At 37.2% G+C, this 24,484-nt stretch overlaps 3 protein-coding genes across 6 annotated transcripts; 1 reads left to right on the top strand and 2 right to left on the bottom strand.

The window, feature by feature from the left end:
- Nucleotides 1-3,251: 3,251 nt before the first annotated feature.
- On the bottom strand, nucleotides 3,252-6,243 carry LOC116015797 (receptor-like kinase TMK4). Its single transcript, XM_031255968.1, has 2 exons — nucleotides 4,023-6,243; nucleotides 3,252-3,724 (listed from the first exon to the last, which is right to left on the bottom strand). The coding sequence occupies exons 1-2, from the start codon at nucleotides 6,241-6,243 to the stop codon at nucleotides 3,252-3,254; spliced, it is 2,694 nt and encodes an 897-aa protein (XP_031111828.1).
- A 3,160-nt stretch (nucleotides 6,244-9,403) lies between these two features.
- Nucleotides 9,404-15,871, bottom strand: LOC116015166 (DEAD-box ATP-dependent RNA helicase 46-like). Of its 3 annotated transcripts, none has more exons than XM_031255190.1 (8): nucleotides 15,737-15,871; nucleotides 13,931-15,113; nucleotides 13,452-13,664; nucleotides 13,151-13,219; nucleotides 12,311-12,580; nucleotides 11,884-12,234; nucleotides 11,187-11,464; nucleotides 9,404-11,024 (listed from the first exon to the last, which is right to left on the bottom strand). In XM_031255190.1, the coding sequence occupies exons 2-8, from the start codon at nucleotides 15,089-15,091 to the stop codon at nucleotides 9,944-9,946; spliced, it is 3,423 nt and encodes a 1,140-aa protein (XP_031111050.1). In that variant the 5' UTR covers nucleotides 15,092-15,113; nucleotides 15,737-15,871; the 3' UTR covers nucleotides 9,404-9,943. The 3 variants fall into 3 exon arrangements, with proteins under 3 accessions (XP_031111050.1, XP_031111051.1, XP_031111052.1); XM_031255191.1 differs by having other exon boundaries at nucleotides 13,931-15,104; nucleotides 15,737-15,854; XM_031255192.1 differs by having other exon boundaries at nucleotides 13,931-15,100; nucleotides 15,737-15,839.
- A 4,461-nt stretch (nucleotides 15,872-20,332) lies between these two features.
- LOC116016623 (receptor-like kinase TMK4) lies at nucleotides 20,333-23,957 on the top strand. Of its 2 annotated transcripts, XM_031256977.1 has the most exons (3): nucleotides 20,333-21,608; nucleotides 21,966-22,742; nucleotides 23,117-23,957. In XM_031256977.1, exons 1-3 carry the CDS (start codon nucleotides 20,486-20,488, stop codon nucleotides 23,632-23,634), a joined length of 2,418 nt encoding a protein of 805 aa, XP_031112837.1. In that variant the 5' UTR covers nucleotides 20,333-20,485; the 3' UTR covers nucleotides 23,635-23,957. The 2 variants fall into 2 exon arrangements, with proteins under 2 accessions (XP_031112837.1, XP_031112836.1); XM_031256976.1 differs by having other exon boundaries at nucleotides 20,333-22,742.
- Nucleotides 23,958-24,484: the final 527 nt, after the last annotated feature.

The following is a 24,484-nucleotide window of genomic DNA, read 5'->3' as shown; positions in this document are numbered from 1 at the left end:
GCAATTAATCATTCCAGCTGAAATGGAGGACCCAATTTCGGAAGACCGTACCGATTATGGAAACTGCTACAACCCCGGCCAATTGGTTGTCTCTGAGCTGCAAATCGGAGTGATTAGAACTAGCTCTTAGCAAGTTGCCATGTGTGCTTGATTTGCTTGCAATTTAACTTTCCTTACGTTTACTCCTTAGATCGAGACAACAAAACACCCACACTAAAATCTAAAACTATAGTTCAAAATAATTTAAATTACATATTTTGATCAATCTGTAATCATTGTCATAATACATTGAATACTATTGAGAAAAAAAATTAATTCAAATAACTAAAGAAAAATAACACCGTTGCCCCGAAATTGTTTCACTTTTAAAAAATTGGTCCCTGTTAATAGATTTAAACAAACTTATTAGTCTCTTAGTTGTCCATTATATTGTACTTTCATTCATGTTACAATAGGCGCTAGGCGCTAGGCGCTAGTCGGGCGGTAGACTAGCGCCTAGCGCTTAAGCGGTCTAGGTGGCGACCTATAAAAAACAAAAAATTAATTCAATGTGTGTGGGTGTATGTCATATATTATATTATATATATTATATATATATATATATATATTTTACTTCTCTTACTTATATAAATAAATAAACTTAAATATATATAAATATAATAATAAAATTAACAAGGCCGATTCGCTCGAGTTAACTCGGCTAACTCTGCCGAGTTGGGTGAGTTAACTCGGTCAAATTCGGCCCAATCGGCCGCCAACTTGGCCTAGTTGGCCAAGTTAGGCGCTAGGCGGCCGGCCACCTAGGCGGACGCCTAGGGAGCAATTCGCCTCGGTCTATGAGCGCCTAGCGCCTAGGCGGGGATTTTTGCAACAGTGCTCTCATTCCTTGGTGTTATATAATTATCTAATTTACAAAATTTTTTATAAGGTTCTTTTTGTCATTTAGAATCAATATCAATAGTTAAAGTTTCATTCTATCCATGTGAACGCCATTTTTAACCGTGAATATTTATTCTAAATGATAAAAATAATCTAATATATTAATGGAGTTTGACAATTATATACAATACTAGAGACTAAAGGTGTAACATTATAAACAATTAAGGAACAAAATTTGTTTAAATCAATCAATTTATAGAGACCAAAATTTTACAAGTGAAATAATGCAAGAGCTAAAAGTGTTGTTTTTCCAAATATGTTACTAATGTGCACGAATATAATGAGCATACAAATTAAAATTGTGCACTATGTTCATTTAATAGTTATTGTCTGGACCGTGATCCACACAGCTGTGTGGGCCACGGTAAAAAAAAAATGCCGTTTCGTGTAAAAAAAAATTTACACGACCCGCTGCAATATATATTTTTATAACTCATAATGCACATTATTCTAACATATAAAGTATATTATTTTAACACATATTGTACATTATCTTACCGCTATGTGGACCAAAGTCCAAAAACAACGTCGTTTCGCACAATTTTTTTCACACCATTTTTGTAACTCATAATGTACATTATTTTACTCTACAAGTTTCATTATTCTAACTCTTATGGCCTGTTTGGTTGGATGTAGTTTGGGAGAAATTGCAATTCATTGAATTGTAATTCAGTGAATTCCCAAACTACAGTGTTTGGTTGGAGGGAATTGCAATTCCCTCCAAATGATGAATTGCAATTCATGGGGTACCCCCCATGAATTGCAATTCGGTGGAGAGGAGGGGCAATTTGTTGGTGTAAGGACAATTTTGCCCCTTTTCCCATACCCTTTGTTGTTTTTTTTTTAATTTGAAATAATAATAATAATAATATTAATATTAATTTTTATTATTATTATTATTATTATTATTATTATTTTGAAATAATAATAATAATAATTATTATTATTATTATTATTTGAATGAATTATTATTATTATACTTATTATTATTATTATTATTATTAATTTTTGAATGAATTATTATTATTATTATTATTATTACTACTACTACTACTATTACTACAACAACTACCACAACATAAGGGTATTTTAGTCATTTTGTCACTTCTTACCTTTCAATTCCCTGTACTCCTATTTCTGCGTACCAAACACTGTAATTTCAATTCCTACTTTATTCATTGAATTGCAATTCCACCGAATTACAATTCTTTTCCACCCTAATTCCCTCCTCCCAACCAAACGCCATGTTAATGTACATTATCTTACCCAAAGAAATTTCATCATTCTAACACATAATGTACATTATTCTAACTCATAATGTAAATTAGTCTAACTTATAAAATTCAGCAACATTATTTTAGACCGTGGTCCACACAACTGTAAAAGACAAACTTTCTATGGATGAATCGTCAAACGCAATTTGAGGAAGGCTCATGTGAAGGTCAAGACCACCATACTTTTCCTCTATTTCTTCTGGTCTCAAAGGCTTCCACTTATGTTGTTAAAATTAAGTAGGAATTTTAAGTTTTCTTTTGCATTCAAGATCCATGATCTTTTTTAATTGGTATCAAAGCTCGGAGACTTAAATTATTAGTCTAACCGATCTGACTATATCGTGTTTCTTGAGCTTAAGAATTCACTTTGCGTGTGTATTAATTCTATTTCTTGTATTTTGTTCATTTTCATTGGGTGCTAAATATTTCAGAATGGATAGAGATCAGACATATCTTTTGCACATTGATTAGAACTAGCTCTTAGCAAGTTGCCATGTGTGCTTGATTTGCTTGCAATTTAACTTTCCTTACGTTTACTCCTTAGATCGAGACAACAAAACACCCACACTAAAGCTATAGTTCAAAATAATTTAAATTACATATTTTGATCTATCTGTAATCAATGTCATAATATATTCAATACTATTGAGAAAAAAATTAATTCAAAGGAAAAACAACACCTTTGGTCCCAAAATTGTTTCACTTTTTGAAATTTAGTCCCATTGAACACACTCTTTTATTATGAGCCTTTTTTGTCATTTAGAATCAATATCCATGGTTAAAGCTTCACTCTATCCACGTGAATGTCATCTTTAACCGTGAATATTAATTCTAAACGATAAAAATAATCTCATGTGTTAATAGAGTTTGACAATTATATAGTACTAGAGACTAAAAGTGCAACATTATAAAAAATTAAGGAATAAAATTTGCCTAAATCAATTTACAAAGATCAAATTTTAAAAGTGAAACAATTCAAAGAGCTAAAAGTGTTGTTTTTCCAAATACTAATGTGCACGAATACAATGAGCTTAAAAATTAAAATTGTGCACTTTGATTTAGACGATTTCCATTGAGTTGGGCTTCTGTAAAAGACAAGCTTTCAATGGATGAGTCGTCAAACGCAAGAGGAAGGCTCATCTGAAGGTTAAGACCACCATACTTTTCCTCTATTTCTTCTAGTCTCAAAGGCTTCCACTTCTGTGCAAAGGGACCAAGAACATTAACAACATGTTCCATATTTGGTCGTCGAAAATATTTGTTAGCAGTGCAGTGAGCAGCCAACTCTGCAACCTTAGAAATGCTCTCAAATGTTTGGTCATCAAGATCAAGAGTTGGGTCGATAGCGTTTTGAATGTTGTGACCTTTTCTTATAATCTTGTGAAACCATGTGACCAAGTGACACGTCTCGTCAGGCAACGTCTCATCTACTGCTTTTTTGCCGGTGATTATCTCCATTAAAACAACTCCAAATGCATAAACATCTACTTTGTTTGTGGCTCGTCCTGTTGCTGTTAGAAACACATCCACATGTATAAGCTACTTTTATAGTGACAATTATAACTTTATAGAAAAAACGTAATCCTTATAAAGAATATTGTCTCATAGAAAACGAGACTCACCCAAAAATGTTAATGGAATAATGTGTTTAAAATCCAATTAAACTTTTTATAACTTTATCATCATTGCATAAGTTAGTTTAGATTTACATTAATTTTTTTAAATATCATATTAGTACACAATCAATATTACTTGAAAAAAATCATGTAATGTGCCAAAGTATAAAAAGATACCATAGCTTATACTTACTAGCATATTCAGGTGCAAGGTAACCGAATGTTCCAGCTATTCGAGTCTCAAAAGAATATTTGTCATTTGGAGCCTTTCTGACTAATCCAAAATCTGCGACCTTAGCACTCATGTCATCACAAAGAAGAATATTTGAGGACTTTATGTCTCGGTGAATGAAACTTTGATGAGCCAAACTATGAAGATACTCCATCCCCTTGGCCACATCTAATGCAATTGTCACCCTTTGCTTCCAAGTTAGAGGATGAAAGCCATGCTTCTCCCATTCAAATAAATGACGACCCAATGTACCGTGTGGCATATACTCGTACACCAAAAGCCTATTGTTGTCATTGATACAATAACCAATAAGTGCAACTAGATTCCTATGCCTAACTTTGGTAAGAAAAGCAATTTCTGCTTGGAACGCATTTATTCCTTTAGTATGCGTTGCCCCATCTTTCATTTTTTTCACAGCAACCTTAGTTCCATCGTCTAGTTTACCCAGGTAAACCACCCCATATCCTCCACTTCCCAACACATTCTCTTCGCTAAAAAAGTTTGTGGCTTTTTCAAGAACTTGGATGGGAATAGCAATGTTTCCATCTTCGTGAGCAGGAAAAGTTCTCCCACAATCAACTATCTGCCATTTCTTTATCTCAGTCGGAATTGCAGTGCCCTTTACACTAACCTTCATCTTATGCTGCCGTTTCATGTAACACTTGTAAGACACAAACAACACAACTACAACAAAAACAACAACAGCTATAACCACACCAACAATCATTCCAGCTGAAATGGAGGACCCGTTTGAACTGTGAGACGATGGATTGTCACCGGGAACATCTGAATTCTGGCCTGAACCCGGTGATCCACCACCGGTACTCACATTCTTCCCAAGAAATAAGTTGCCACTATGAGAAAAGGTTACAGAAGGTGGAAAAACAGGTATAGGCCCAGACAAATGGTTATTGGACACATCTAGGACTTGAAGATTAGGCAAAGTATTCAAGTTCTCCGGGATTGGGCCACTAAGATTATTATTATCCAAATACAGGTACCTCAATGAAGTCAAATTGGCAAGAGCGGGTGAAATAGTACCTGAAAAATCATCCATTTCAAGATTCACAGTAATCACATTCCCCTGCTCACAGGATATAAATTTCCAGCTGTTGCACGCATTATTCCCTTCCCAAGATTGGGCAAACGTGATTGGATAGCCAAGACCCCCAGCAACAGCAAGAAGTGCAGTGACCTGTGGATCACAAGGTCCAGGTGTATCCTTACAGAAAGTATTACCAACATTATTCTTGACGTTTTTTCCAAACTCAGGCATCGGACCCTGCAAATTGTTGTTCTGAAGAGTAATGTTCACCAATTTGGGAAGAGCCGTTATGGAAACTGGTACAACCCCGGTCAATTGGTTGTCTCTGAGCTGCAAATCGAAGAGATTTACGCATTTGGAAAGGTCAGGGATGGGACCCGTGAAGGCATTGGCATGAAGCCATACTTGGGTGAGTTGAGTCATTGAGGAAAGCACATCAATAGTCCCGGAGAGCCCCTGTTGTTGGTTATTCAGCCACAAATTCTGTATCTCCGAGCTCCCAAACGACCCAGGCAGAGACCCGGTGAGGTTATTGTAGGATAATCTCAGGTTCTGGAGATTCGGGAAAGAATCGAAGAAATTAGGAATGACGCCGGTGATACTGGCGTTGCTCGCGTAGAAAGATCCCAAGTTTGTGCTTTCGGCCAAATAACTAGGAATTTGCCATGGGCTGAGCTCGCCATTGTCGGAAATGCTGAAAGTCTGCAAATTGGGAAGACCCAAGAGGAAATCTTGGGGGATTGAGCTGAACTGATTGCTGTCTAGATAGAGCCCTTCGAGGCTGGACATATTAGCGAAAGACGGCAAGGTCCCGGAGAGGGAGTTTTTCTGGACGGAAAGTGTTCGGAGAGACGAGAGCTGTGTGAGATCAGAAGGGAGGTTACCGGAGATGGACTGGGAGTCGAGGTTGATGGTGATTACATTGCCGGTGGACTTGTCGCAGTTGACATTAGTCCATGTACACGGATCTTTGGAAGCGGACCAGCCAGAAGGCGCCGGAGAGAGGGCAGCTAAGAGGTTGGACATGACGGCGGCGTCATCGCAAAACGAGACAGTTAGGAGGTTAATTAGAAGCAGTAAACGGAAAACGAAGGAAGGTTTTGAGAGTGGCGGTCCGATAGTGCTTGGAGGAACCATGTTAGTTTGAGCAGTTTGCATATTAGTATCCAGTGAAACTTTATTTCTCTATATATGTCATATTTCTTAGATGGGTCACACTTGTGTGACACCGTCTCACGAATCCTTATTCGTGAGACGGGTCGGGTCGGGTCGAGACACCATGCAAATGTCACACTTATATGTGCAAATGTTATACTTATATGCTCAAATATAACACTAATAAAGAATACAATTTTTGTTATTTATTAAAGAAAAAATAATACATTTTTCATAATAAGTAATATTGACAAGTGCCCCTTACTTATAATGACAAATATAATACTTTTGTGGAAAAATGTAATACTTTTAAATCAAAATGTAAAAGTATTGAATTTTCCATTAAAAGTATTACATTTACCCTTATAAGTAACAAAAATTGTATTCTTGATTAGTATTACATTTGAGCATATAAGTATGACATTTGTGCATATAAGTGTTACATTTGCATCTTGACCCGACCCGACTCGACCCGTCTCATGGTGAGACGGTCTCACACAAGTTTTTGCCTTCTTAGATTATATTGTCTAATTTTTTAGACTGAGCATTGGACTTGCCTAATAATAATTCTCGTACAATTTGTTAGATAAGGCAGCATATATCATGACCAGTGTCCACGTAGTATTATGAATCTGATATTGAAAGACTGAAATACAAAATTTACATTCTTAAAATATAAAATTTCATACGACACACAAAATTACAACACAAGACACATACGCATGTTATATATATATTTATTTATTAAATATAATTTAGATACATAATTTGTGTTTATAAGCACATAATTTTACAACACAAAACACAAATATTCATAAAATAAGATCATTTAGTAATATGTTTCAGGTACAAAATACATACATCATAGTGAAAGGGCACATTTTTATGTGGACCATAAAAAAGTACATTTTTAATATATTAAAAGTATATTATTGTGTACTAAATATACATTATTTAATAGTATACAAAATAATACTGTATATATTTTGAAGAGATAAATAATATACTTTTTACTTATCGACAACGCAATAATAATGGTAACAAATGCGTAATTTTATTTTCTTATATATTGTCATATTTTTTAAATTGACTTGGACATTTCATTGATCTCCGTCCAACAAAATGTTTATTACGGAGTAATGGAGTACTAATTATTGTTTTTAGAACATACGGTGACTAGTCCATAAAATGAACTCCCGACAAGAATTGGACTCCGTAGATTGGGGGAAAAAAGAAGAAACTCCGGGCAAGAATTGGACTCCTTAGATTGCGGTGCTGTATGAACGACGGAGTCTATGAAAATGGAGAATTTTAAGTAAATGCCACCGTTTCAAGGGAGAAATAATGACATATTAGCTGTGTGTACAAATAAATAGAATAATGTTACCAAAGGTCTTGTGGTCAAGCAGCATGAAGTGATTCTCCCAAATAGGAGGTTATGGGTTCGAGCCTTAGTAGGGGTAATGTTGACTGTACATTATATGGTATAATGTATATTCAGTACACAAATAATATACATTTAATATATTAAAAATATCGTCGACCATGGTTCAAAAACGACACCGTTATCTCAAATGATACTGTCTAACATTTGTTTTTATATTATCAAATGAAACTGTAGTTATATCGACATGATATTATAGTTGTGTTGAAAAGAAAACTGCAATGTATATAAAATGAAATTGAATAACAGTTTCACATATTTGAGTGTATATTGTCTAATGAAACTATAGTTATATCGAAATGATACTGTAGTTGTGTTGAAAGGAAATTGCATTTCACATATTTGAGTGTATAATGTCGAATGAAACTATAGTTATATCGAAAAGAAGTTGTAGTTGTGTTGAAAGGAAATTGCAGTGTATATAAAATGAAACTGAATATGTTACACTAATATAGAGCTACTTTACTCTTAACGGTGCGGACGAATGCCGTTTCTTTTCATTAATAGAAACGGCACCATTTTAGATCATGGTGCACGATATAATTTGCATCCATTAGCATCAATCGTTGTTATTACTGTTGTTTTCATCCGTAGGTCGTCCCACACTGTAGCGGGTTAGAGTCATACAAACTATAAATTGCAAAAACGTGGACCAACGGGCTTGACCCTTCGGACCAAGCTATACATATATTAAAATATACATATATAAGAAACGGATCAGGTGAGAACCAATTATCCAGGAGAGGACTAGGAACCACTCGCAATCGTTCACGTGTACATATATATTAAACGTTTTTTAAAGGTTAAGAATATGTGTTTTATTATTATTTTTGATAAATATTATATTTTTATTTTGAATTTGTATTAATTTGTGGTTATTTTTATTATTATATCTTTATATGTAAAACCAAAAAAAAAAACAAAAAAATTGGTGAATATTTGTATAAATTTATGGTGATTTTTTTGTGCTTATATATTAACGTGTGTATGTCCATGCTTTTGAGTTTTATTTTATTTTTAATTTCGGATTTTGATGATTTTTAAGATGATTTATTGTGATTAAATACTAAAGTGTGCATACTTATAGGGCAAGAATTACTATTATTATTTATTTCAAATTTTGATATTTTAAATGTTTAATTTTGAATTTTACTAATTGATAAACATTGCCCAAATAGGTAAGTGGCCTATTTGATAATTTATTAATCTAGATCTAAGTCATCAAATTCAATGAGCTAGAAGAAAGGTTAAAACATTTGGTTTTACATTTTTACCCTCAATTTTAACGCCTATTTAATATAGACTTAACAAAAGGACCAAAATTGGTACAAAATCAATAATTAAGGGACCAATTTTGATAAAATTAAAATTCGATGACAAAAATTGGTAAAAGTCAATAGTCACTATTTCTAAAACTAACTCATTTATTTTTACGAGAATATTAAAAAAAAAACTACGTAAATTGAAAATAGATATAGTGTATCAAACAAATTAAAATTGTAATGCTTAGTTACATTAAGTTTAATTTTTATAAATATATAGAAAGAATATTATATACCTATCACAAAATAGAAATATATATGAAATATATGCAAATTTAATGTTTCTATACGTTAATATTTAAATTTATTAAGATATAAAACAAATACTATTACAAACATAGTACATAATAAATGTTAATATTCATGATGCAGTAGCTGATGTCATATTAACGACTTAATATAAAATAACGTGTTTTGTTCAAAATAATTTGTAGCCTAACTCTCATTTTCAATGAGTTCACAGGTGCATGCACTGTTATAATTATACTAGTTGTCTATAATAATACGACAACAATCAAAACAGTCGAGACATTTGATCATCAGTGAAAGCCTTGTATTCTACATGATATTGAGGAAAACTTCCTCCTGGGGGAAAGAGGCCAATAAAATTGGAGGAAAATAAACTAAAATATTGCAGAGATCCATGAATCCATCAAATGAATCTCAAAACAATGAAACACAAAAGGGAGAATGCACTCAGGATTTAGACCAACTGGGAGCAGGCAGTAGAAGGTGATGACCAGACAGAAGGCAAACATGAGGGTGTCTCTAAATGAAGAACCAGTCAGCCAAGTCCATGCCTTCACAAGAACTTGGTTACAGCCTCTATATAATCAAAAAATTTCTCCTTTGGTAAGCTGTATTTTGTCACTCTGGATACATACCTTTATAAGACCTTGAAATTATGGATTATTAATTAATGGCTGGGAGGGTTAGCACCAGAGAATCCCTGTGTACCTGGAGACATGGGGGACATGGCAGATTCAGGAGCAGCCTCAACACCTGATTTCTGCTCTGCCGTATCAGCTCCTGCAAATCCACTTCCTTGCGGATGTAGAGCCACCGGTTGCCTTGCTACTAGCTCAGGAGCAACCTCAACACCAGGCACCTCCATTTGATCAAATTTACTTACGCGAGGCCTCCTACGGTATCTATCATAGCTGCGGCTGCGACTCCTGCTCCTGCTGAGACTGCGGCTGCGACTCCGGCTCCGTCTTGGGCTATAACTACGGCTCCAGCTCCTGCTTCTACTACGACTCCTGCTGTAACTCCTGCTTCGGCTGCGGCTCCTACTTGTGCTTCTACTTCGGCTACGACCCCATGTTCTCACCCTCTCAGGACTCGAGCTGTGGCCTCTGCCCCTACTCATATTAGAGGTGTCCCTTCTATTATCAAAGCGCCCTGCCCCACGGCCTCTGCCACGTCCCCTAGAATCTAAGTTGTTGAACCTATCACGTGGACCCCGGTCATTCCTATCCCAACCTGTATGACCCCCAGGAGCAACTCTTCCACCGCGGCCACCAAAATGGCCATCCCTCATCCCCCCACGACCACCAAAATTGCCATCTCTTCCACCGCGACCCATAAAACCACCATCCCTTCCACCAAGACCTCCAAAGCCACCATCCCTTCCTGCACCACGCCCACCAAAACCACCATCCCTCATCCCTCTTCCCCCAAAACCACCATCCCTCATTCCACCTCGACCACCTGAATCCCAGCGTGTACGAACTCCATTATCCATACCTGAATCAGAACGGTTCATCTCAGCTCGATCCTTGCCAAAGTTGGGGCCATTGCGTCGAGCCATATCTCTGATTTGTTGAGGCACTTGCTGGTTGGCACCCTCCAGAACTTTAACAAGGTCAGCTGCATATTTCCAGTCTTGATCAGAGAAAAAAGTATATGAAACACCTGTTGCACCTGCCCTCCCAGTTCTCCCAATACGGTGAACATAATCTTCAATCCCAGTTGGAAAATCATAGTTGATTACAACCCTGCAACAAGTAGACACAAATATATTATTGGTTAAGTGAAAATAGAGAATCAGAGAAAAAACAAAGGTATTATGGACACAGTTTTGCACCAATTAATGATTCAGGGAAAAATTACAGGTCACCACTTACAGTGGCATCCAGTCAAAAGTAAAAATGCCTCACCTTACATCCCGTATGTCAAGCCCCCTTGCAGCAACATCAGTTGCAACTAAAATTGGGGACCTTCCACTTCTAAATTGATTGAGAGCCCAGTCCCTCTCAACCTGAGACTTATCTCCATGAATAGCAGCAGCACCAAAGCTACGTCCAATACTTCGTGCAAGCTGGTCACACAATCTTTTTGTGGAGCAAAATATAATAACTTTAGAGCCTCGTTCTTGGGATCGAAGAATCTGTTCGAGGCGTCTCTGCTTCTCCATTTGTGGGACTAGTTCAACATACTGCACCACAAGTCATTCCCATTATGCAATAGCTGTAGTTAAGTTAGTTACCACTAATTCAATATATACTAAGGGCAGAGCATACAGAAGATTGAACTTCAATACAGTTCTTCAAACTTTTTTTGTTTAAGTAATAATGGTATAATATTTTAATTACCACAATCAAGTTCTTTATCAAGCAATAAAAGTTTGCCAATTCCAGAACCTAAGTAATATAGTATACTATTGTTATTATTATTATTATTATTATTATTATTATTATTACTACTACTACTAGTACTATTACTAGTATTATTATTATTATTTTGGTGGGGGGTGGGGGTAACAACAGTATCTCAATTACCAGAATCAAGAATTATTTATTAAGTTATAATAATAGTCCATATTTCAATTCCTAGATTCTAAGTTGTTTTGATTACCTGTGTGATGGACTTGTTGGCTTCAAGCTCATTGACACTGCCGATGTTCACTTGGACAGGATTTCTAAGAAGATCACTAGCTATCATTCTAACCTCCTTAGGCCAGGTAGCTGTGTACATAAGAGTTTGTCTGTTGGAAGGTATTACATTCACAATCTTACGAATCTGAGGCTCAAAACCCATGTCAAGCATTCGATCAGCCTCATCAAGCACAAGAAGAGAAACCTGTCGAAAATCGATCCTCTTCATATCAAGGATGTCATTGAGCCGACCTGGAGTTGCCACAACAATGTCTGCTCCTCGATCCAGCTCTTTTAACTGTGGACCCTTGGGAGCACCGCCATACAAGCACTGAAACAAAGAGATAAATCTATTGTTCATTCCACAATAATGAGAGTACATACTGACTAATCAATTGTCAACTTACTGTGCAAGAAACCCTTGATGATCGTCCAAATTTTAGTGCTTCATCCTGTATTTGTGTTGCAAGCTCACGCGTTGGAGCTAAGACTAATACAGTTGGCCCATTCTGGGGATTATTGCGCCGTCGGGAAAGCTGGATAAATGCAGGAATAAGATAACCCAGTGTTTTGCCAGATCCTGTCTTGGCAATCGCTACAATATCCCGATTTTGTAGTGCAATGGGCCATGTTTGTGCTTGAATTGGTGTAGGAGATGCGAATCCAGCAAAATGAATCTGCAGGAAAATTAGAAGCATAATTAATATCAACAAAACCACCTGGGGAGAGCATTCAAGCACATATAAGGATATCGTTAGAATTACTATAAGCCTGAGATAGGGAAATGGATCTGAACTTTGAGAATGAATAAATAACTGACTAAACTGAAAATTGGAAAAGGATCCTAAAAGAAACTTGAAGGAATGCAGTTGCTTACAGAAGCAACTCAAGGCAACAAAAGAGAGCAATTAAAACAGAAGAGGCAGAGCCAATAAGCTAGAAATCCCAGTCACAAATATTGTAATTTGGATGAAGGGCCAACCACCCTTCAAGAAGCTACAGCAAGAGGCTCCAACTATCCATTTTGCAGCCTCAAAAACTCAATATACTGGTTGTGGAAGTATGAGCATATCATAGCACTACAGCGTACGACATGTGCTCCTCCTCCGGAGCAGATATCGCACCTGCGACAAGCGAGAACTGTTAAGCTTGATGCATGTCTAAAATATAAAAGTATTACACACATTTCAAAAACAATTGAAGTACCACTTCAGTACAGAAGGTCAAGCTATGAGCATAGTACTTACATCTCTAAGTATTTCTGGAGGAAAGCCTGTAGCTTCAAATGTAATGAATGGATCCGGAACATTATCTCCCTAGACAATGGAATTTTATTTCAGTTAAAATCAATCTCAGACTGCCAAAATAAACCAAATCCAAAAGAAACAGAAGAAATGCATACAGCAGCAGATGAAAGCAAAGAAATTTAAGCACAATAAACACTATCAGTAACAACTTGAAAAATAAAATAATAAACATTCAAATAGGTGTCAAGATCATGAATTTCTTACAATGTTGAAGGAATAAATGGCATTAAAATATACAAACCATTGTCGAGACTTCATGTTTTTGACGATAATCCTCAGCATCTGAAGGTCCCATAACTGCTGCAGGAGGCCGCATTTGGGCATGATTTGGAAATTGGGGGCCACCCGTTGCTTGACCATAAGTATTATGCAAAGGTGGACCTCCAGCATTACTATATCCACCAGGAAAACCATGTGCTGGATTCTGAACAGTTATATCCCCCATCCTCATCTCCTAATAAGAATATGCAACAAATAAATTCGCCCATCTTTTAGTTTTGATTACAGAAACATAATATGAAAGACATGCAAAAGTTTGCAGATAAAGAAATCCAATTACAAGTAAACTAGTAAATCTACAATAAAAGAATTGATCAATCACACACACACACAAGCAAACAAAAAATAAATAAATAAATTACTGAACTTAATGCGGAAAATGAGGATAACGATTCATAACTCAGAGGTGTGAATTCCACTGAAGTTTAAACAGAAACTCACATGCTGAGATCTTGCATGGGGTATGGCTGCAAGTGTGGGATGTGAAGCCTGAGGAGGCATAGCATGGGCATCCTTACTAGTATTATCAAAATACTTATTTCCTACTCTTCCATGTGAGTTTTCTTCATAGCTCGTCTTTGATCCAAGTGGTGGCACATTTAACTGCTGACCATGAGATGACCCTGGACCCATCTGACTTTGGAACCGGGAAGAATGTTGGTGGTGAACTGAATCTGTCCCACTGTGCTGCCACTGTACTTGAGATGTCGGCTGCTGCATATTGACTGAAGAACCGCTATATTGAGGCCCAAGGGAGGGATTGGCTCCAAGAGTTGGGGTCTGTCCAGATGCTGAGCCAGATAGCTGAAAGGGCAATGGTGAAAACCCAATTTGTTTGCCTTGGGGGAAATCTATATCCTCCCTCTGACGGAACTCCATATTATGCTCTTGCTGATGGGGAAAATGTTGTCCTTGCATGATATGAGGTTTTTGCTGCTCTGGAACATTTTGGCCTTGGGAATTCATGTTCTGAGGATACAATCCATGTGAAGTCTGGTGCTGAGTAAATTGAAAATCTGGGGGTTTTCCTGTCTGCGCTCCCTGGAATGGCTGCACTTGCTGGACCTGTGGCTGTGGAATGTGCTGCATTGTTGGTTGAGAAATCTGTGGCCCTGGTTGTGTAGCCATTTGGTGACCTTGCTGTTGAATTCCATGGGGCCTAAGTTGAGGTACATGGTGTAGTTGCTGTTGCATGGTAGGGCTCACAAGTGATCCCTGTTGCTGTCCAGTCGGAACTTGTGAAGGACCCTGTTGTGTTACTTGTGGATGCTGCTGCAATAGTGGTGCCATGTGCTGCCCTTGTTGCAAGTTCTGACCCCCCATGTGAAGACCTTGCTGGCCTTGAACATCACTTGATGGCACAGCACTAGCCCCTGGTATGGGAGCAAGTTTAGGAGTAGTAGACGCAGGAGGCGGGCCAGGTGGCAGTGGAGGAGGCAAGGCTGATGGCTTTTCATATTGTGTAACATTAGTTTCAGGATTCCAGTAGTACAATAATCCAGTATTACCATCAATTAATCCCTTCCAAGGTTGAGGCAAAGTTGGATCATCAGGTGCATAGCGTGGTCCAAGTGAAGATGTTGCTGCCTCAGCCGTAGCCATGCTGAAAAGCTACCTAAAGAAGCTGAGATAAGCATTACAAATGATGAATTTGAGCATCAGTACTCATAAATACATGAAATACTAATACTAATAATAATAACAACAATATTCCATCTGAACATCATAACAAGGCAGCTACATACCAAGCAGATGGCACAAAAATAATTAAGAATCAGATAGTACTTTCTTTTCCAGGAGTAACTGCATACTCAAAACTACATAAGATCACACAAAAATAAGTAACTAAGAATTAGATGGCACTTTCTGTCTTTCACTCTTTCCCATATTAAACTACATGCTCGAAATTAACTTTTTTAATAAAAACTACGGTGTTAAACTAACAACATAGGGTCTTAATCCTTCTTACATTATCAACTTCACAAATAAACAATGAATGTAACATAACGGAGTACATATACATCAAGATACCCTAAAAATCAAAACATAAAAAGAAAATTAATCTCAGAAACAAAAGAAATTCCTATTTAACCTATAATTCGCAGTGTCAATGCCAATAAAATACTCAAAACGTCAATGAAAATTCGCACAAGAGCAGAGCAACAATATAATTTATCGGTGACGCGAAATCACGCCGTTGATGGGATACATATGTACGAAGAGAGAGGAAGGAGAGAGTTAGCTAACCAAAACTAGGGTTTCCGTGGATACAAAGCTTGGCAAGGTGGCAGCCGCCCGCGAACTCAGCACAACCTAGCAGGTGGGCAGTGCGATTTTGTATGAATTGGGGATTTGTGCTCGCTTAATACGAAAAGAAATCAAAGTTGAAGATAACACGCTGTCGTTTTGGTTCGGGCGTACTTTGCTTCGCTTTCCTGTTGCCGATCTGCTTCAAAAGCATAACTAGGATTTTATTTTTTAAAAATAATGTATAAAAATAAATTATGTTTTAGTTGGTCTAAGGCCTTCCTCAATAGTAGGGATTTTAGTGTAGTTTTTGGAGAGTTTTTGTAAGTGTAATTAGAAAAGAGAAAATATGAGTAGAAAAAAAAAAGGAAAAAAAAAAACAAAACAAAATAAAAAAGTAGAAACAAAAATTTTAAAAAAGGTATTGACCACGCGCCAGCCTGAGCGCAAAATCTGCGCGATTATTCTGACTAAAATTGGGTCCTTGATTTCTGCAAAAACCTCCTCTCTTGCCAGAGAAATAACCCAATCAAATTTTCACTCCACATTTGTTAACAAATTCATTCCAAAGTTTTTGTTCTGCCAAAATCCCATTAAAACTTACAAATGGGAATGGCCTAAGAATTTTAGTCACTCAGAAAAGAATCTTACATATTATGAGAGTGTTTGTTAGGCGGAAAAGTTTGTAATCTAATTTGTAATATGATTCATTACGTAATGAAGTAATACATGTGTGTCTTTGTGTATGTAATATTATGACTTCGTTTGACAGACCTTATTTAAGAGTTTAATAAGTTATAAGCTCTGTTTAGTAATGTTCCCAAAATAAGCTAGTAGCTTAAAATAAGAGTTTAATTTAAAACAATACCTAAGGTAGTCTTTCAAAAATAAACTAGTAGATTCTTAACTTCTTTTTACATCTTTATCCTTATTATTTTAAATAAATGACATCATTTACCCCTCTCAATTAAAATCTTTTTGACATTTTCTCTTCAATATGTTTGATTGTAATTTCAATTTGACATTTGTGTATTTGAACATTAATTTTTGTATGAACTATAAACATTTTGTTTTACTTTATATATTTTCAAATATATGTTCTTACTTTATATTTTATTAAAATATATTGGTTTCATTATTTATATTTTAATATGTAAGCAAACCTATTTAAATTTAAATTATTTAAATTTTATGATGATGTCCTTTTTAGTCTTTTAAATTTTATGAAGATGTTCTAAATTCTTTATTTCTGGAAGCTGCCAGAGAACCTCAACAATACTCATATTGTCTAAATTCCCAAGAAGTCCAAACCTGATTACATGGGTGATCTGTGACTTATTGTTCTATGTAATACCCTGTATAAGCTTATATCTAAGATCCTTGCTAACCGCATTAAGCCCTTACTTGCCAGAGTTGTGTCTGCATCTCAATTAGTCTTTGTTCCAAGTAGACTTATTTCTGATAACATCATATTGGCCTATGAAATAAATCACTCTCTAAAAGGAAAAGCCAAGGTAATGCGGGCTATGTGGGAGTCAAATTGGATATGAACAAAGCCTTTGACAGAGTCAGTTGGAGCTTTTTTCTTGCTGTTATAGCTAAATTAGGCTTCTCTAATCACTTTGTTAATCTGATCCGGAAAATGATATCTAGTGTGAAATGCAAAATTTTTCTCGAGAGTAGAGCAATTGGTTATGTTACCGCTAATAGAGGCCTAAGACATGGTGACCTCATCTCACCTTATCTTTTCATTCTAATGAAATCTTCCACTTGATGATTCAGAAGTCCTCAAGAACAAGTTCACTCCATGGAATTTCTATTGCTAGGAGAGCCCCAACAATCACCAACCTTTCTTTGCAGACGACTACTACATTTTTTGTATAGCCACACCTTCAAAAACTACCACTCTTAAAAAAAAACATTGATTTCTTTACTGCTGCCTCTAGCCAAACTGTTGACTATTCAAAATCTACCGCTACTTTCAACAAAAACACAAATGATATCTCTAAAGAATATTTCTGCAATATCATGGGCATTAGAGAGGGAAATTCGAATGGAAACTACCTTACTGTACCCTCTGTTATTGGCAGAAATAAGGGAGAAATCCTAGGCTTCGTCAAAGATAAATGGTGGGCAGAATTAAAGTCTGGACCCATATATTCTTCTCTAGAGCCGAGAGAGAGATCCTCCTCAAGAACGTTATTCATGATATTCCAACTTTCGCAATGAGTGTCTTTCTTCTACCAATTGAAATGGGCAAGGATATTGAAAGAACCATGAACAACTTCTGGTGGGGTTATGAAGGCAAGAGGAATAAAGGCATTAGATGGAAAACCTGGGAAAGGTTAAGTGTCCCAAAACGATGGGGTGGAATGGGTTTCAAAAGGATAAGAGATTTCAACATTGCTATGTTGGGTAAGCAAGCTTGGTGCCTTATTCGAAAATCGGATTATTTGTTGTCCAGAGTTTACAAAGCAAAGTACTACCCCAATTCTACTTTCCTTGATGCTAAACTTGGTAGCAATCCCTCATTCATATGGCGTAGCATACTGGAATCAAAAATCATTTTCAAAAGGGGTTATAGATGGAGAGTAGGGGATGAGAAATAAATCATTGGAAGGATCCTTGGCTTCCCAATAACAACTGTCCTTTTATTCAATCCCCAATGCCAGATCAATTTAGGGAGATGAAAGTGGCTTCTCTTATCAACTCAACAGGTTTCTCTTATTGACTCTCTATTTGAACAAGTTGAAAGGGAGCAAATTAAGAATATTCCTCCCCCCAGAAACCACTCTAAATGATAAGATCATATGGATGGAAGATGATAAAGGCACTTACTCAGTTCATAGCTGTTATAAAAGCGTAATGGGCAACATGCAATCTGTCCAACCCCCTTTATGGTCCATATTTTGGAAACTGCAACTACCCCTAAAAATCAAAACCTTATTCTGGGATTTCTGGCAACTATGTTCCTCATTTCTTCCCCCCTATGACAATTTGAAAACAAAACATATTCAGGTTCTTGATGTTTGCTAGCTTTGTAATACTGAAGATGAAACTGATTTCCATGTTTTCGTTAGATGCCCTCTTGCAAGAAGTTATTGGAACATCCTGGGAGGTGTTGACTACCACTCAAGCAACTCCTTCTTTGAATGGCTCGAGCATATTTTCTCTAGCAAGAATGATAATGAAATCTGTGTGCTCATTTCAATTTGTTGGAAAATATGGAATGTCAGAAATGAAAAAATCTGGAATCACAAAATTCTTACTGTATCTTATATCTGCCAGTCTGCTAACAATTTTCTTTTTGAATGGAATGATGTCAATCTTAATGTTAATTCTACTACCAGGAATTCATATGTCAATACTGCTTGGTTTAGACCTCCTCTGGGCATGTTAAAGCTCAATGTTTTACGCTGCTCTTGACCTTAATAACAAGAAGATGAGATTTGGATTTGTTTTCCACGATTCAACAAGCTCTCTAGTTGCTGCTAGGCGTTTCCCCTAGTTCTGTGCGTTCAAGCCTAACGAAGTTGAGGCTAGGAGTTCGAGAAGCTTTAATGTGGATTAAGAACCTTAATGTGGATAATATACAACTGGAAAGCGATTGTCTTCAAGTCATCAATGACATTTTACATGAGCATGATTTATATTCCTCCTTTGATATGATCTTATACTTAATTATGTTAGAAAAATAGGTACAGTTTTCTCAAACTTATGCTTTTTGTTTGCTAAGCAGTCTGCGAACATGGTTGCTCATTTGTTAGTCCAGGAGGTCCTGTCTATGTCTGACTGTTCGGATTGTAATTTGGTTCCCTTTCCTTCCATTGCTCGTGCCTTGAGCGTGAAGCTTACTTAATGTATTTCTTTCGTTTCATTAGAAAACAACAAAACGAAAGAATCCCATGCCCCATTGGTATTTTAATTTTATGGATTTTAGGAAGAAAAAAAATAACTTTGAGGCGAAATTGCTCATATCTTTTATTAACCTAAATTTGATGTTTGACATCTTTCTTTCGATTATACTGTGTCTTCCTCTTATACTCTCAATACAAAACGTTAATTAGTAGGCCAACCTCAGTTATATATGTTTTCTCAAAACTTCCTTATCTATTTTATTGTGTTCGTTATGTAATTCTATAGCTTATTTACAACATGTTACATAAATTTTAAAAGCAATATTTGAATTTTGTCATTTAGGATTAATAATAATAATAATAATAATTATTATTATTATTATTATTATGAGCATTTTAGACTTTATATTACATTATTACTTATTCCCATTTAATTCACATTTATATCAAACATTGGTATTGAAATTCTCAATAATTCTATTCCTGTCAATCAAACACTTCAATTTAAGTTATCACGTTATTCTCACATCATACATTTTTAATGAAATTATAATTATTTTTCTACTTAATTCCTTATCTCCAACCAAACATCATGATAGAGGAAATTCAAAAAGAAACATGAAAATAAAAAGTAGGGAGAAAAATAAAAATAAAGAATAGGGAATTTGCGTAGATACAGTTAAGTTGCAGCTGTCACCATGAGCTGATAAGCATAAATCCTACAAGAACATGATAAACAACCGCAACATACGCTTTTCTTCTCTTCTCTAACTTTATTAAAGTCTTTTCAAATTCCAAAATTCACAACGCGGCGCCACCACCACCATCACCGCCGCCGTGCAACACCCAACCTTATATGCTTCCTCCGCCGCGTAACTAAACCCCACCTGCAATGTCCTCCCAGAAAGCTCCATCCTTTCTCCGCTTACTCCTCTTACTCGGCCTCCTCTCTCTTTCATTTTGCGATGACGCCGCCGTCATGTCCAAGCTCTTAGCCGCCCTCTCTCCGGCGCCTTCTGGCTGGTCCACTTCCAAAGATCCGTGTACTTGGACTAATGTCAACTGCGACAAGTCCACCGGCAATGTAGTCACCATCAACCTCGATTCCCAGTCTATCTCCGGTAACCTCCCTTCTGATCTCACACAGCTCTCGTCTCTCCGAACACTTTCCGTCCAGAAAAACTCCCTCTCTGGGACCTTGCCGTCTTTCGCTAATATGTCCAGCCTCGAAGGGCTCTACCTAGACAGCAATCAGTTCAGCTCAATCCCCCAAGATTTCCTCTTGGGTCTTCCCAATTTGCAGACTTTCAGCATTTCCGACAATGGCGAGCTCAGCCCATGGCAAATTCCTAGTTATTTGGCCGAAAGCACAAACTTGGGATCTTTCTACGCGAGTAACGCCAGTATCACCGGCGTCATTCCTAATTTCTTCGATTCTTTCCCGAATCTCCAGAACCTGAGATTATCCTACAATAACCTCACCGGGTCTCTGCCTGGGTCGTTTGGGAGCTCGGAGATACAAAATTTGTGGCTGAATAACCAACAACAGGGGCTCTCCGGGACTATTGATGTGCTTTCCTCAATGGCCCAACTCTCCCAAGTATGGCTTCATGGCAATGCCTTCACGGGTCCCATCCCTGACCTTTCCAAATGCGTAAATCTCTTCGATTTGCAGCTCAGAGACAACCAATTGACCGGGGTTGTGCCAGTTTCCATAACGGGTCTTCCGAAATTGGTGAACATTACTCTTCAGAACAACAATTTGCAGGGTCCGATGCCTGAGTTTGGAAAAAACGTCAAGAATAATGTTGGTAATACTTTCTGTAAGGATACACCTGGACCTTGTGATCCACAGGTCACTGCACTTCTTGCTTTTGCTGGGGGTCTTGGCTATCCAATCACGCTTGCCCAATCTTGGGAAGGGAATAATCCGTGCAACAACAATTGGGCATCTGTCTCTTGTGATGGACAGGGGAATGTGATTACCGTGACTCTTAGAAAGCAGGGTTTTTCAGGTACTATTTCACCCGCTCTTGCCAATTTGACTTCATTGAGAAACCTGTATTTGAATGATAATAATCTTACTGGCCCTATTCCGGTGAGCTTGACTACTTTGCCTCATCTTCAAGTCCTAGAAGTGTCCAATAACAATTTGTCTGGTCCTATACCTGTTTTTCCACCATCTGTGAACTTTTCTCATGGTGGCAACTTATTTCTTGGGAAGAATGTGAGTACCGGTGGTGGATCACCGGGTTCAGGCCAGAATTCAGATGCTCCCGGTGACAATCCATCGTCTCACAATTCAAACGGGTCGTCCATTTCAGCTGGAATGATTGCTGGTGTGATTATAGCTGCTGTTGTTTTTGTTGTAGTTGTGTTGTTTGTATCTTACAAGTGTTACATGAAGCGGCAGCATAAGAGATTTGGAAGGGTTGAGAGCCCCGAGAAGAGTGAGCAGATGATGAAGGCTAGTGTTGTTGGTTCTGCAAATGGATATTCGGGTGTCGCGAGTGAATTGCAGAGCCAGAGCAGTGGTGATCATACTGAGATCCCCGTTTTTGAAGGTGGAAATGTTGCCATTTCCGTCCAGGTTCTTCGACAAGTTACAAACTATTTCAGCGAAGAGAATGTCTTGGGGAGAGGAGGGTTTGGAGTTGTTTACAAGGGCGAATTACATGATGGGACTAAGATTGCTGTGAAGAGGATGGAATCCGGGGTGATGGGTACCAAAGGAATGAGTGAGTTTCAAGCTGAAATCGCGGTCCTTACCAAAGTTAGACATAGGCATCTGGTCGCCCTTCTTGGCTATTGTATTAATGGCAACGAGAGGCTTTTAGTGTACGAGTATATGCCACAGGGTACCCTAGGCCAGCACTTGTTTGAATGGCAAGAGCATGGCTCCGAACCTCTGACTTGGAAGCAAAGGGTAACGATAGCATTAGATGTGGCGAGGGGCGTGGAGTATCTTCATAGCTTAGCACAGCAAAGTTTCATCCATAGAGATTTAAAACCCACTAATATTCTCCTTAGTGATGATATGAGAGCCAAGGTTGCTGATTTCGGATTGGTTAGAAATGCCCCCGATGGGAAGTATTCAGTCGAGACACGATTGGCTGGAACGTTTGGTTATCTTGCACCCGAATATGCTGGTAAGTACTACTTATCTATCCTTATTTCATTTTCTTGTATGAAATAATCGAACACCCTTTTATAGTCATATCATCTTCTTGACATTAATTCATGTTCGCTGATCTTCAAGCCAATTTACAAAGACTAATGGTCTTATCATGCTCATTGAACATTTAGTCAAGCTTCATTGTATGAGTAGGTCATATGAAATGGGACATAGAGAGTATACTAGCTGTCCAGATATGGAGAAAGGAGAAGTAATTTAAGAAAGAAATTTAGTCGGATAACTAATTAAACTCTAGATTGTATTAGTTAATGTGGTGAATTTGATATGTATGAAATTGCGTTTGTTATTATGAGCATGGAAGTTTATATATCTTTCTGTTTCGTATAGCTACTGGGCGAGTCACAACGAAAGTTGATGTTTATGCATTTGGGGTTATTTTACTGGAGATTATCACGGGCAGAAAAGCCCTAGATGAGACCATGCCAGACGAGAGGTCTCATCTGGTCACATGGTTCCGGAGGGTCCTCATCAACAGAGACAACCTCCGAAAGGCTATTGACCCTACTCTCGACCCCGATGATGAGGAAACCTATCAGAGCATTGCCAAGGTTGCTGAGTTGGCTGGTCACTGCACCGCTCGGGAGCCATTCCAGAGACCGGACATGGGGCATGCTGTGAATGTCCTGAGTCCACTCGTGGAGCAGTGGCGGCCTTCGAGACCGGAAGAAGAGGAAAGCTATGGCATCAACCTCGATATGAGCCTCCCGCAAGCCCTTCAAAGATGGCAAGCCGACGAAGGGACTTCCAGAATGTTTGACGATTTCTCCTACAGCCAAACGCAGTCGAGTATTCCCACGAAACCTTCGGGATTCGCTGATACCTTCAGTTCAACAGATTGCAGATGACATTCCCTACAATTCACAATAGGAGCAGGAAGTGGAGCAAGGTCCCACACGGTTTGCTTCATTTTAAAGTATGCAAAAGTTCATTTCATTCATTTTTTTTTTCTGACAAATTTGTGTTTTTCATATCATATTCTTAGCCTCTTAGGATTGCCGTGGTTTGATTGGATTGTTTAATTGACAGCTTGGTGTGAGCAAAAGCTTTATGACAGAAAGATTATAATTTTGTTTTTCTCAATTTTGGGAATAGAAGAAACATGTACTAAATTGTTGACCTCAAATTGTTATTGTAAATAATACGGAGTATTATAAATTTTTTACTCAAACGCGTTGTGTCATTCTCCACTGTCTCATCCCTTTTGGCTTTTGCTTTGTCTTTCCACTGATTACGTGAAAGATTGAAAACTAAGCTGGAAGGTTCCCAATCACTTGTTTTTTGGCATACTAAATATCAACGGATTTTTCTATTACTATGTCGTATGATGACACTTCTGTTATCCTTTTAAATGAGTGGTTACAGAATTAAAATGGTGTGAATATTAGTTCTTTGGATTGAAATTCATGACACATCTATTACCATTTAAAATGAGTGGTTACAAGATTAAATTCTATGATGGGATATTAGTTTTTTGAATTGAAAAATATTAAGAAAATATAGAATAGATACTTACATTGTAATGAATAATACGTGTTAAAAAAAAAAAAGAATTGTTGGATAAGGCAAAATGTCTACTAGTTTTCAGTTAATTACAGGCTGTGAGAGAATATATGTATCCACTCTGCATGTGGATTCTATATGTGCCACCAAGGATTTGGTCAAGAATACTAACACAGATTTGCTGACTATAAGCTG

This window comes from Ipomoea triloba, chromosome 4 (genome assembly GCF_003576645.1).
Source record: "Ipomoea triloba cultivar NCNSP0323 chromosome 4, ASM357664v1".
Taxonomy (NCBI): Eukaryota; Viridiplantae; Streptophyta; class Magnoliopsida; order Solanales; family Convolvulaceae; genus Ipomoea; species Ipomoea triloba.
The sequence above is the reverse complement of the archived record's forward strand: the minus strand, read 5'-3'. Positions and strand labels throughout refer to the sequence as shown.

Excerpts from the sequence above, each read along its gene's own strand:
- LOC116015797 (XM_031255968.1), bottom strand. The coding sequence starts at position 6,243 with ATGGTTCCTCCAAGCACTATCGGACCGCCACTCTCAAAACCTTCCTTC. Across the intron at positions 3,725-4,022 it reads CCTTGCACCTGAATATGCTA|CAACAGGACGAGCCACAAAC; the intron begins GTAAGTATAAGC and ends TGTTTCTAACAG.
- LOC116015166 (XM_031255190.1), bottom strand. The coding sequence starts at position 15,091 with ATGGCTACGGCTGAGGCAGCAACATCTTCACTTGGACCACGCTATGCA. Across the intron at positions 13,665-13,930 it reads CCCATGCAAGATCTCAGCAT|GAGATGAGGATGGGGGATAT; the intron begins GTGAGTTTCTGT and ends TATTCTTATTAG. Across the intron at positions 11,025-11,186 it reads CTTGACATACGGGATGTAAG|GGTTGTAATCAACTATGATT; the intron begins GTGAGGCATTTT and ends TACTTGTTGCAG.
- LOC116016623 (XM_031256976.1), top strand. The coding sequence starts at position 20,486 with ATGTCCTCCCAGAAAGCTCCATCCTTTCTCCGCTTACTCCTCTTACTC. Across the intron at positions 22,743-23,116 it reads TCTTGCACCCGAATATGCTG|CTACTGGGCGAGTCACAACG; the intron begins GTAAGTACTACT and ends TGTTTCGTATAG.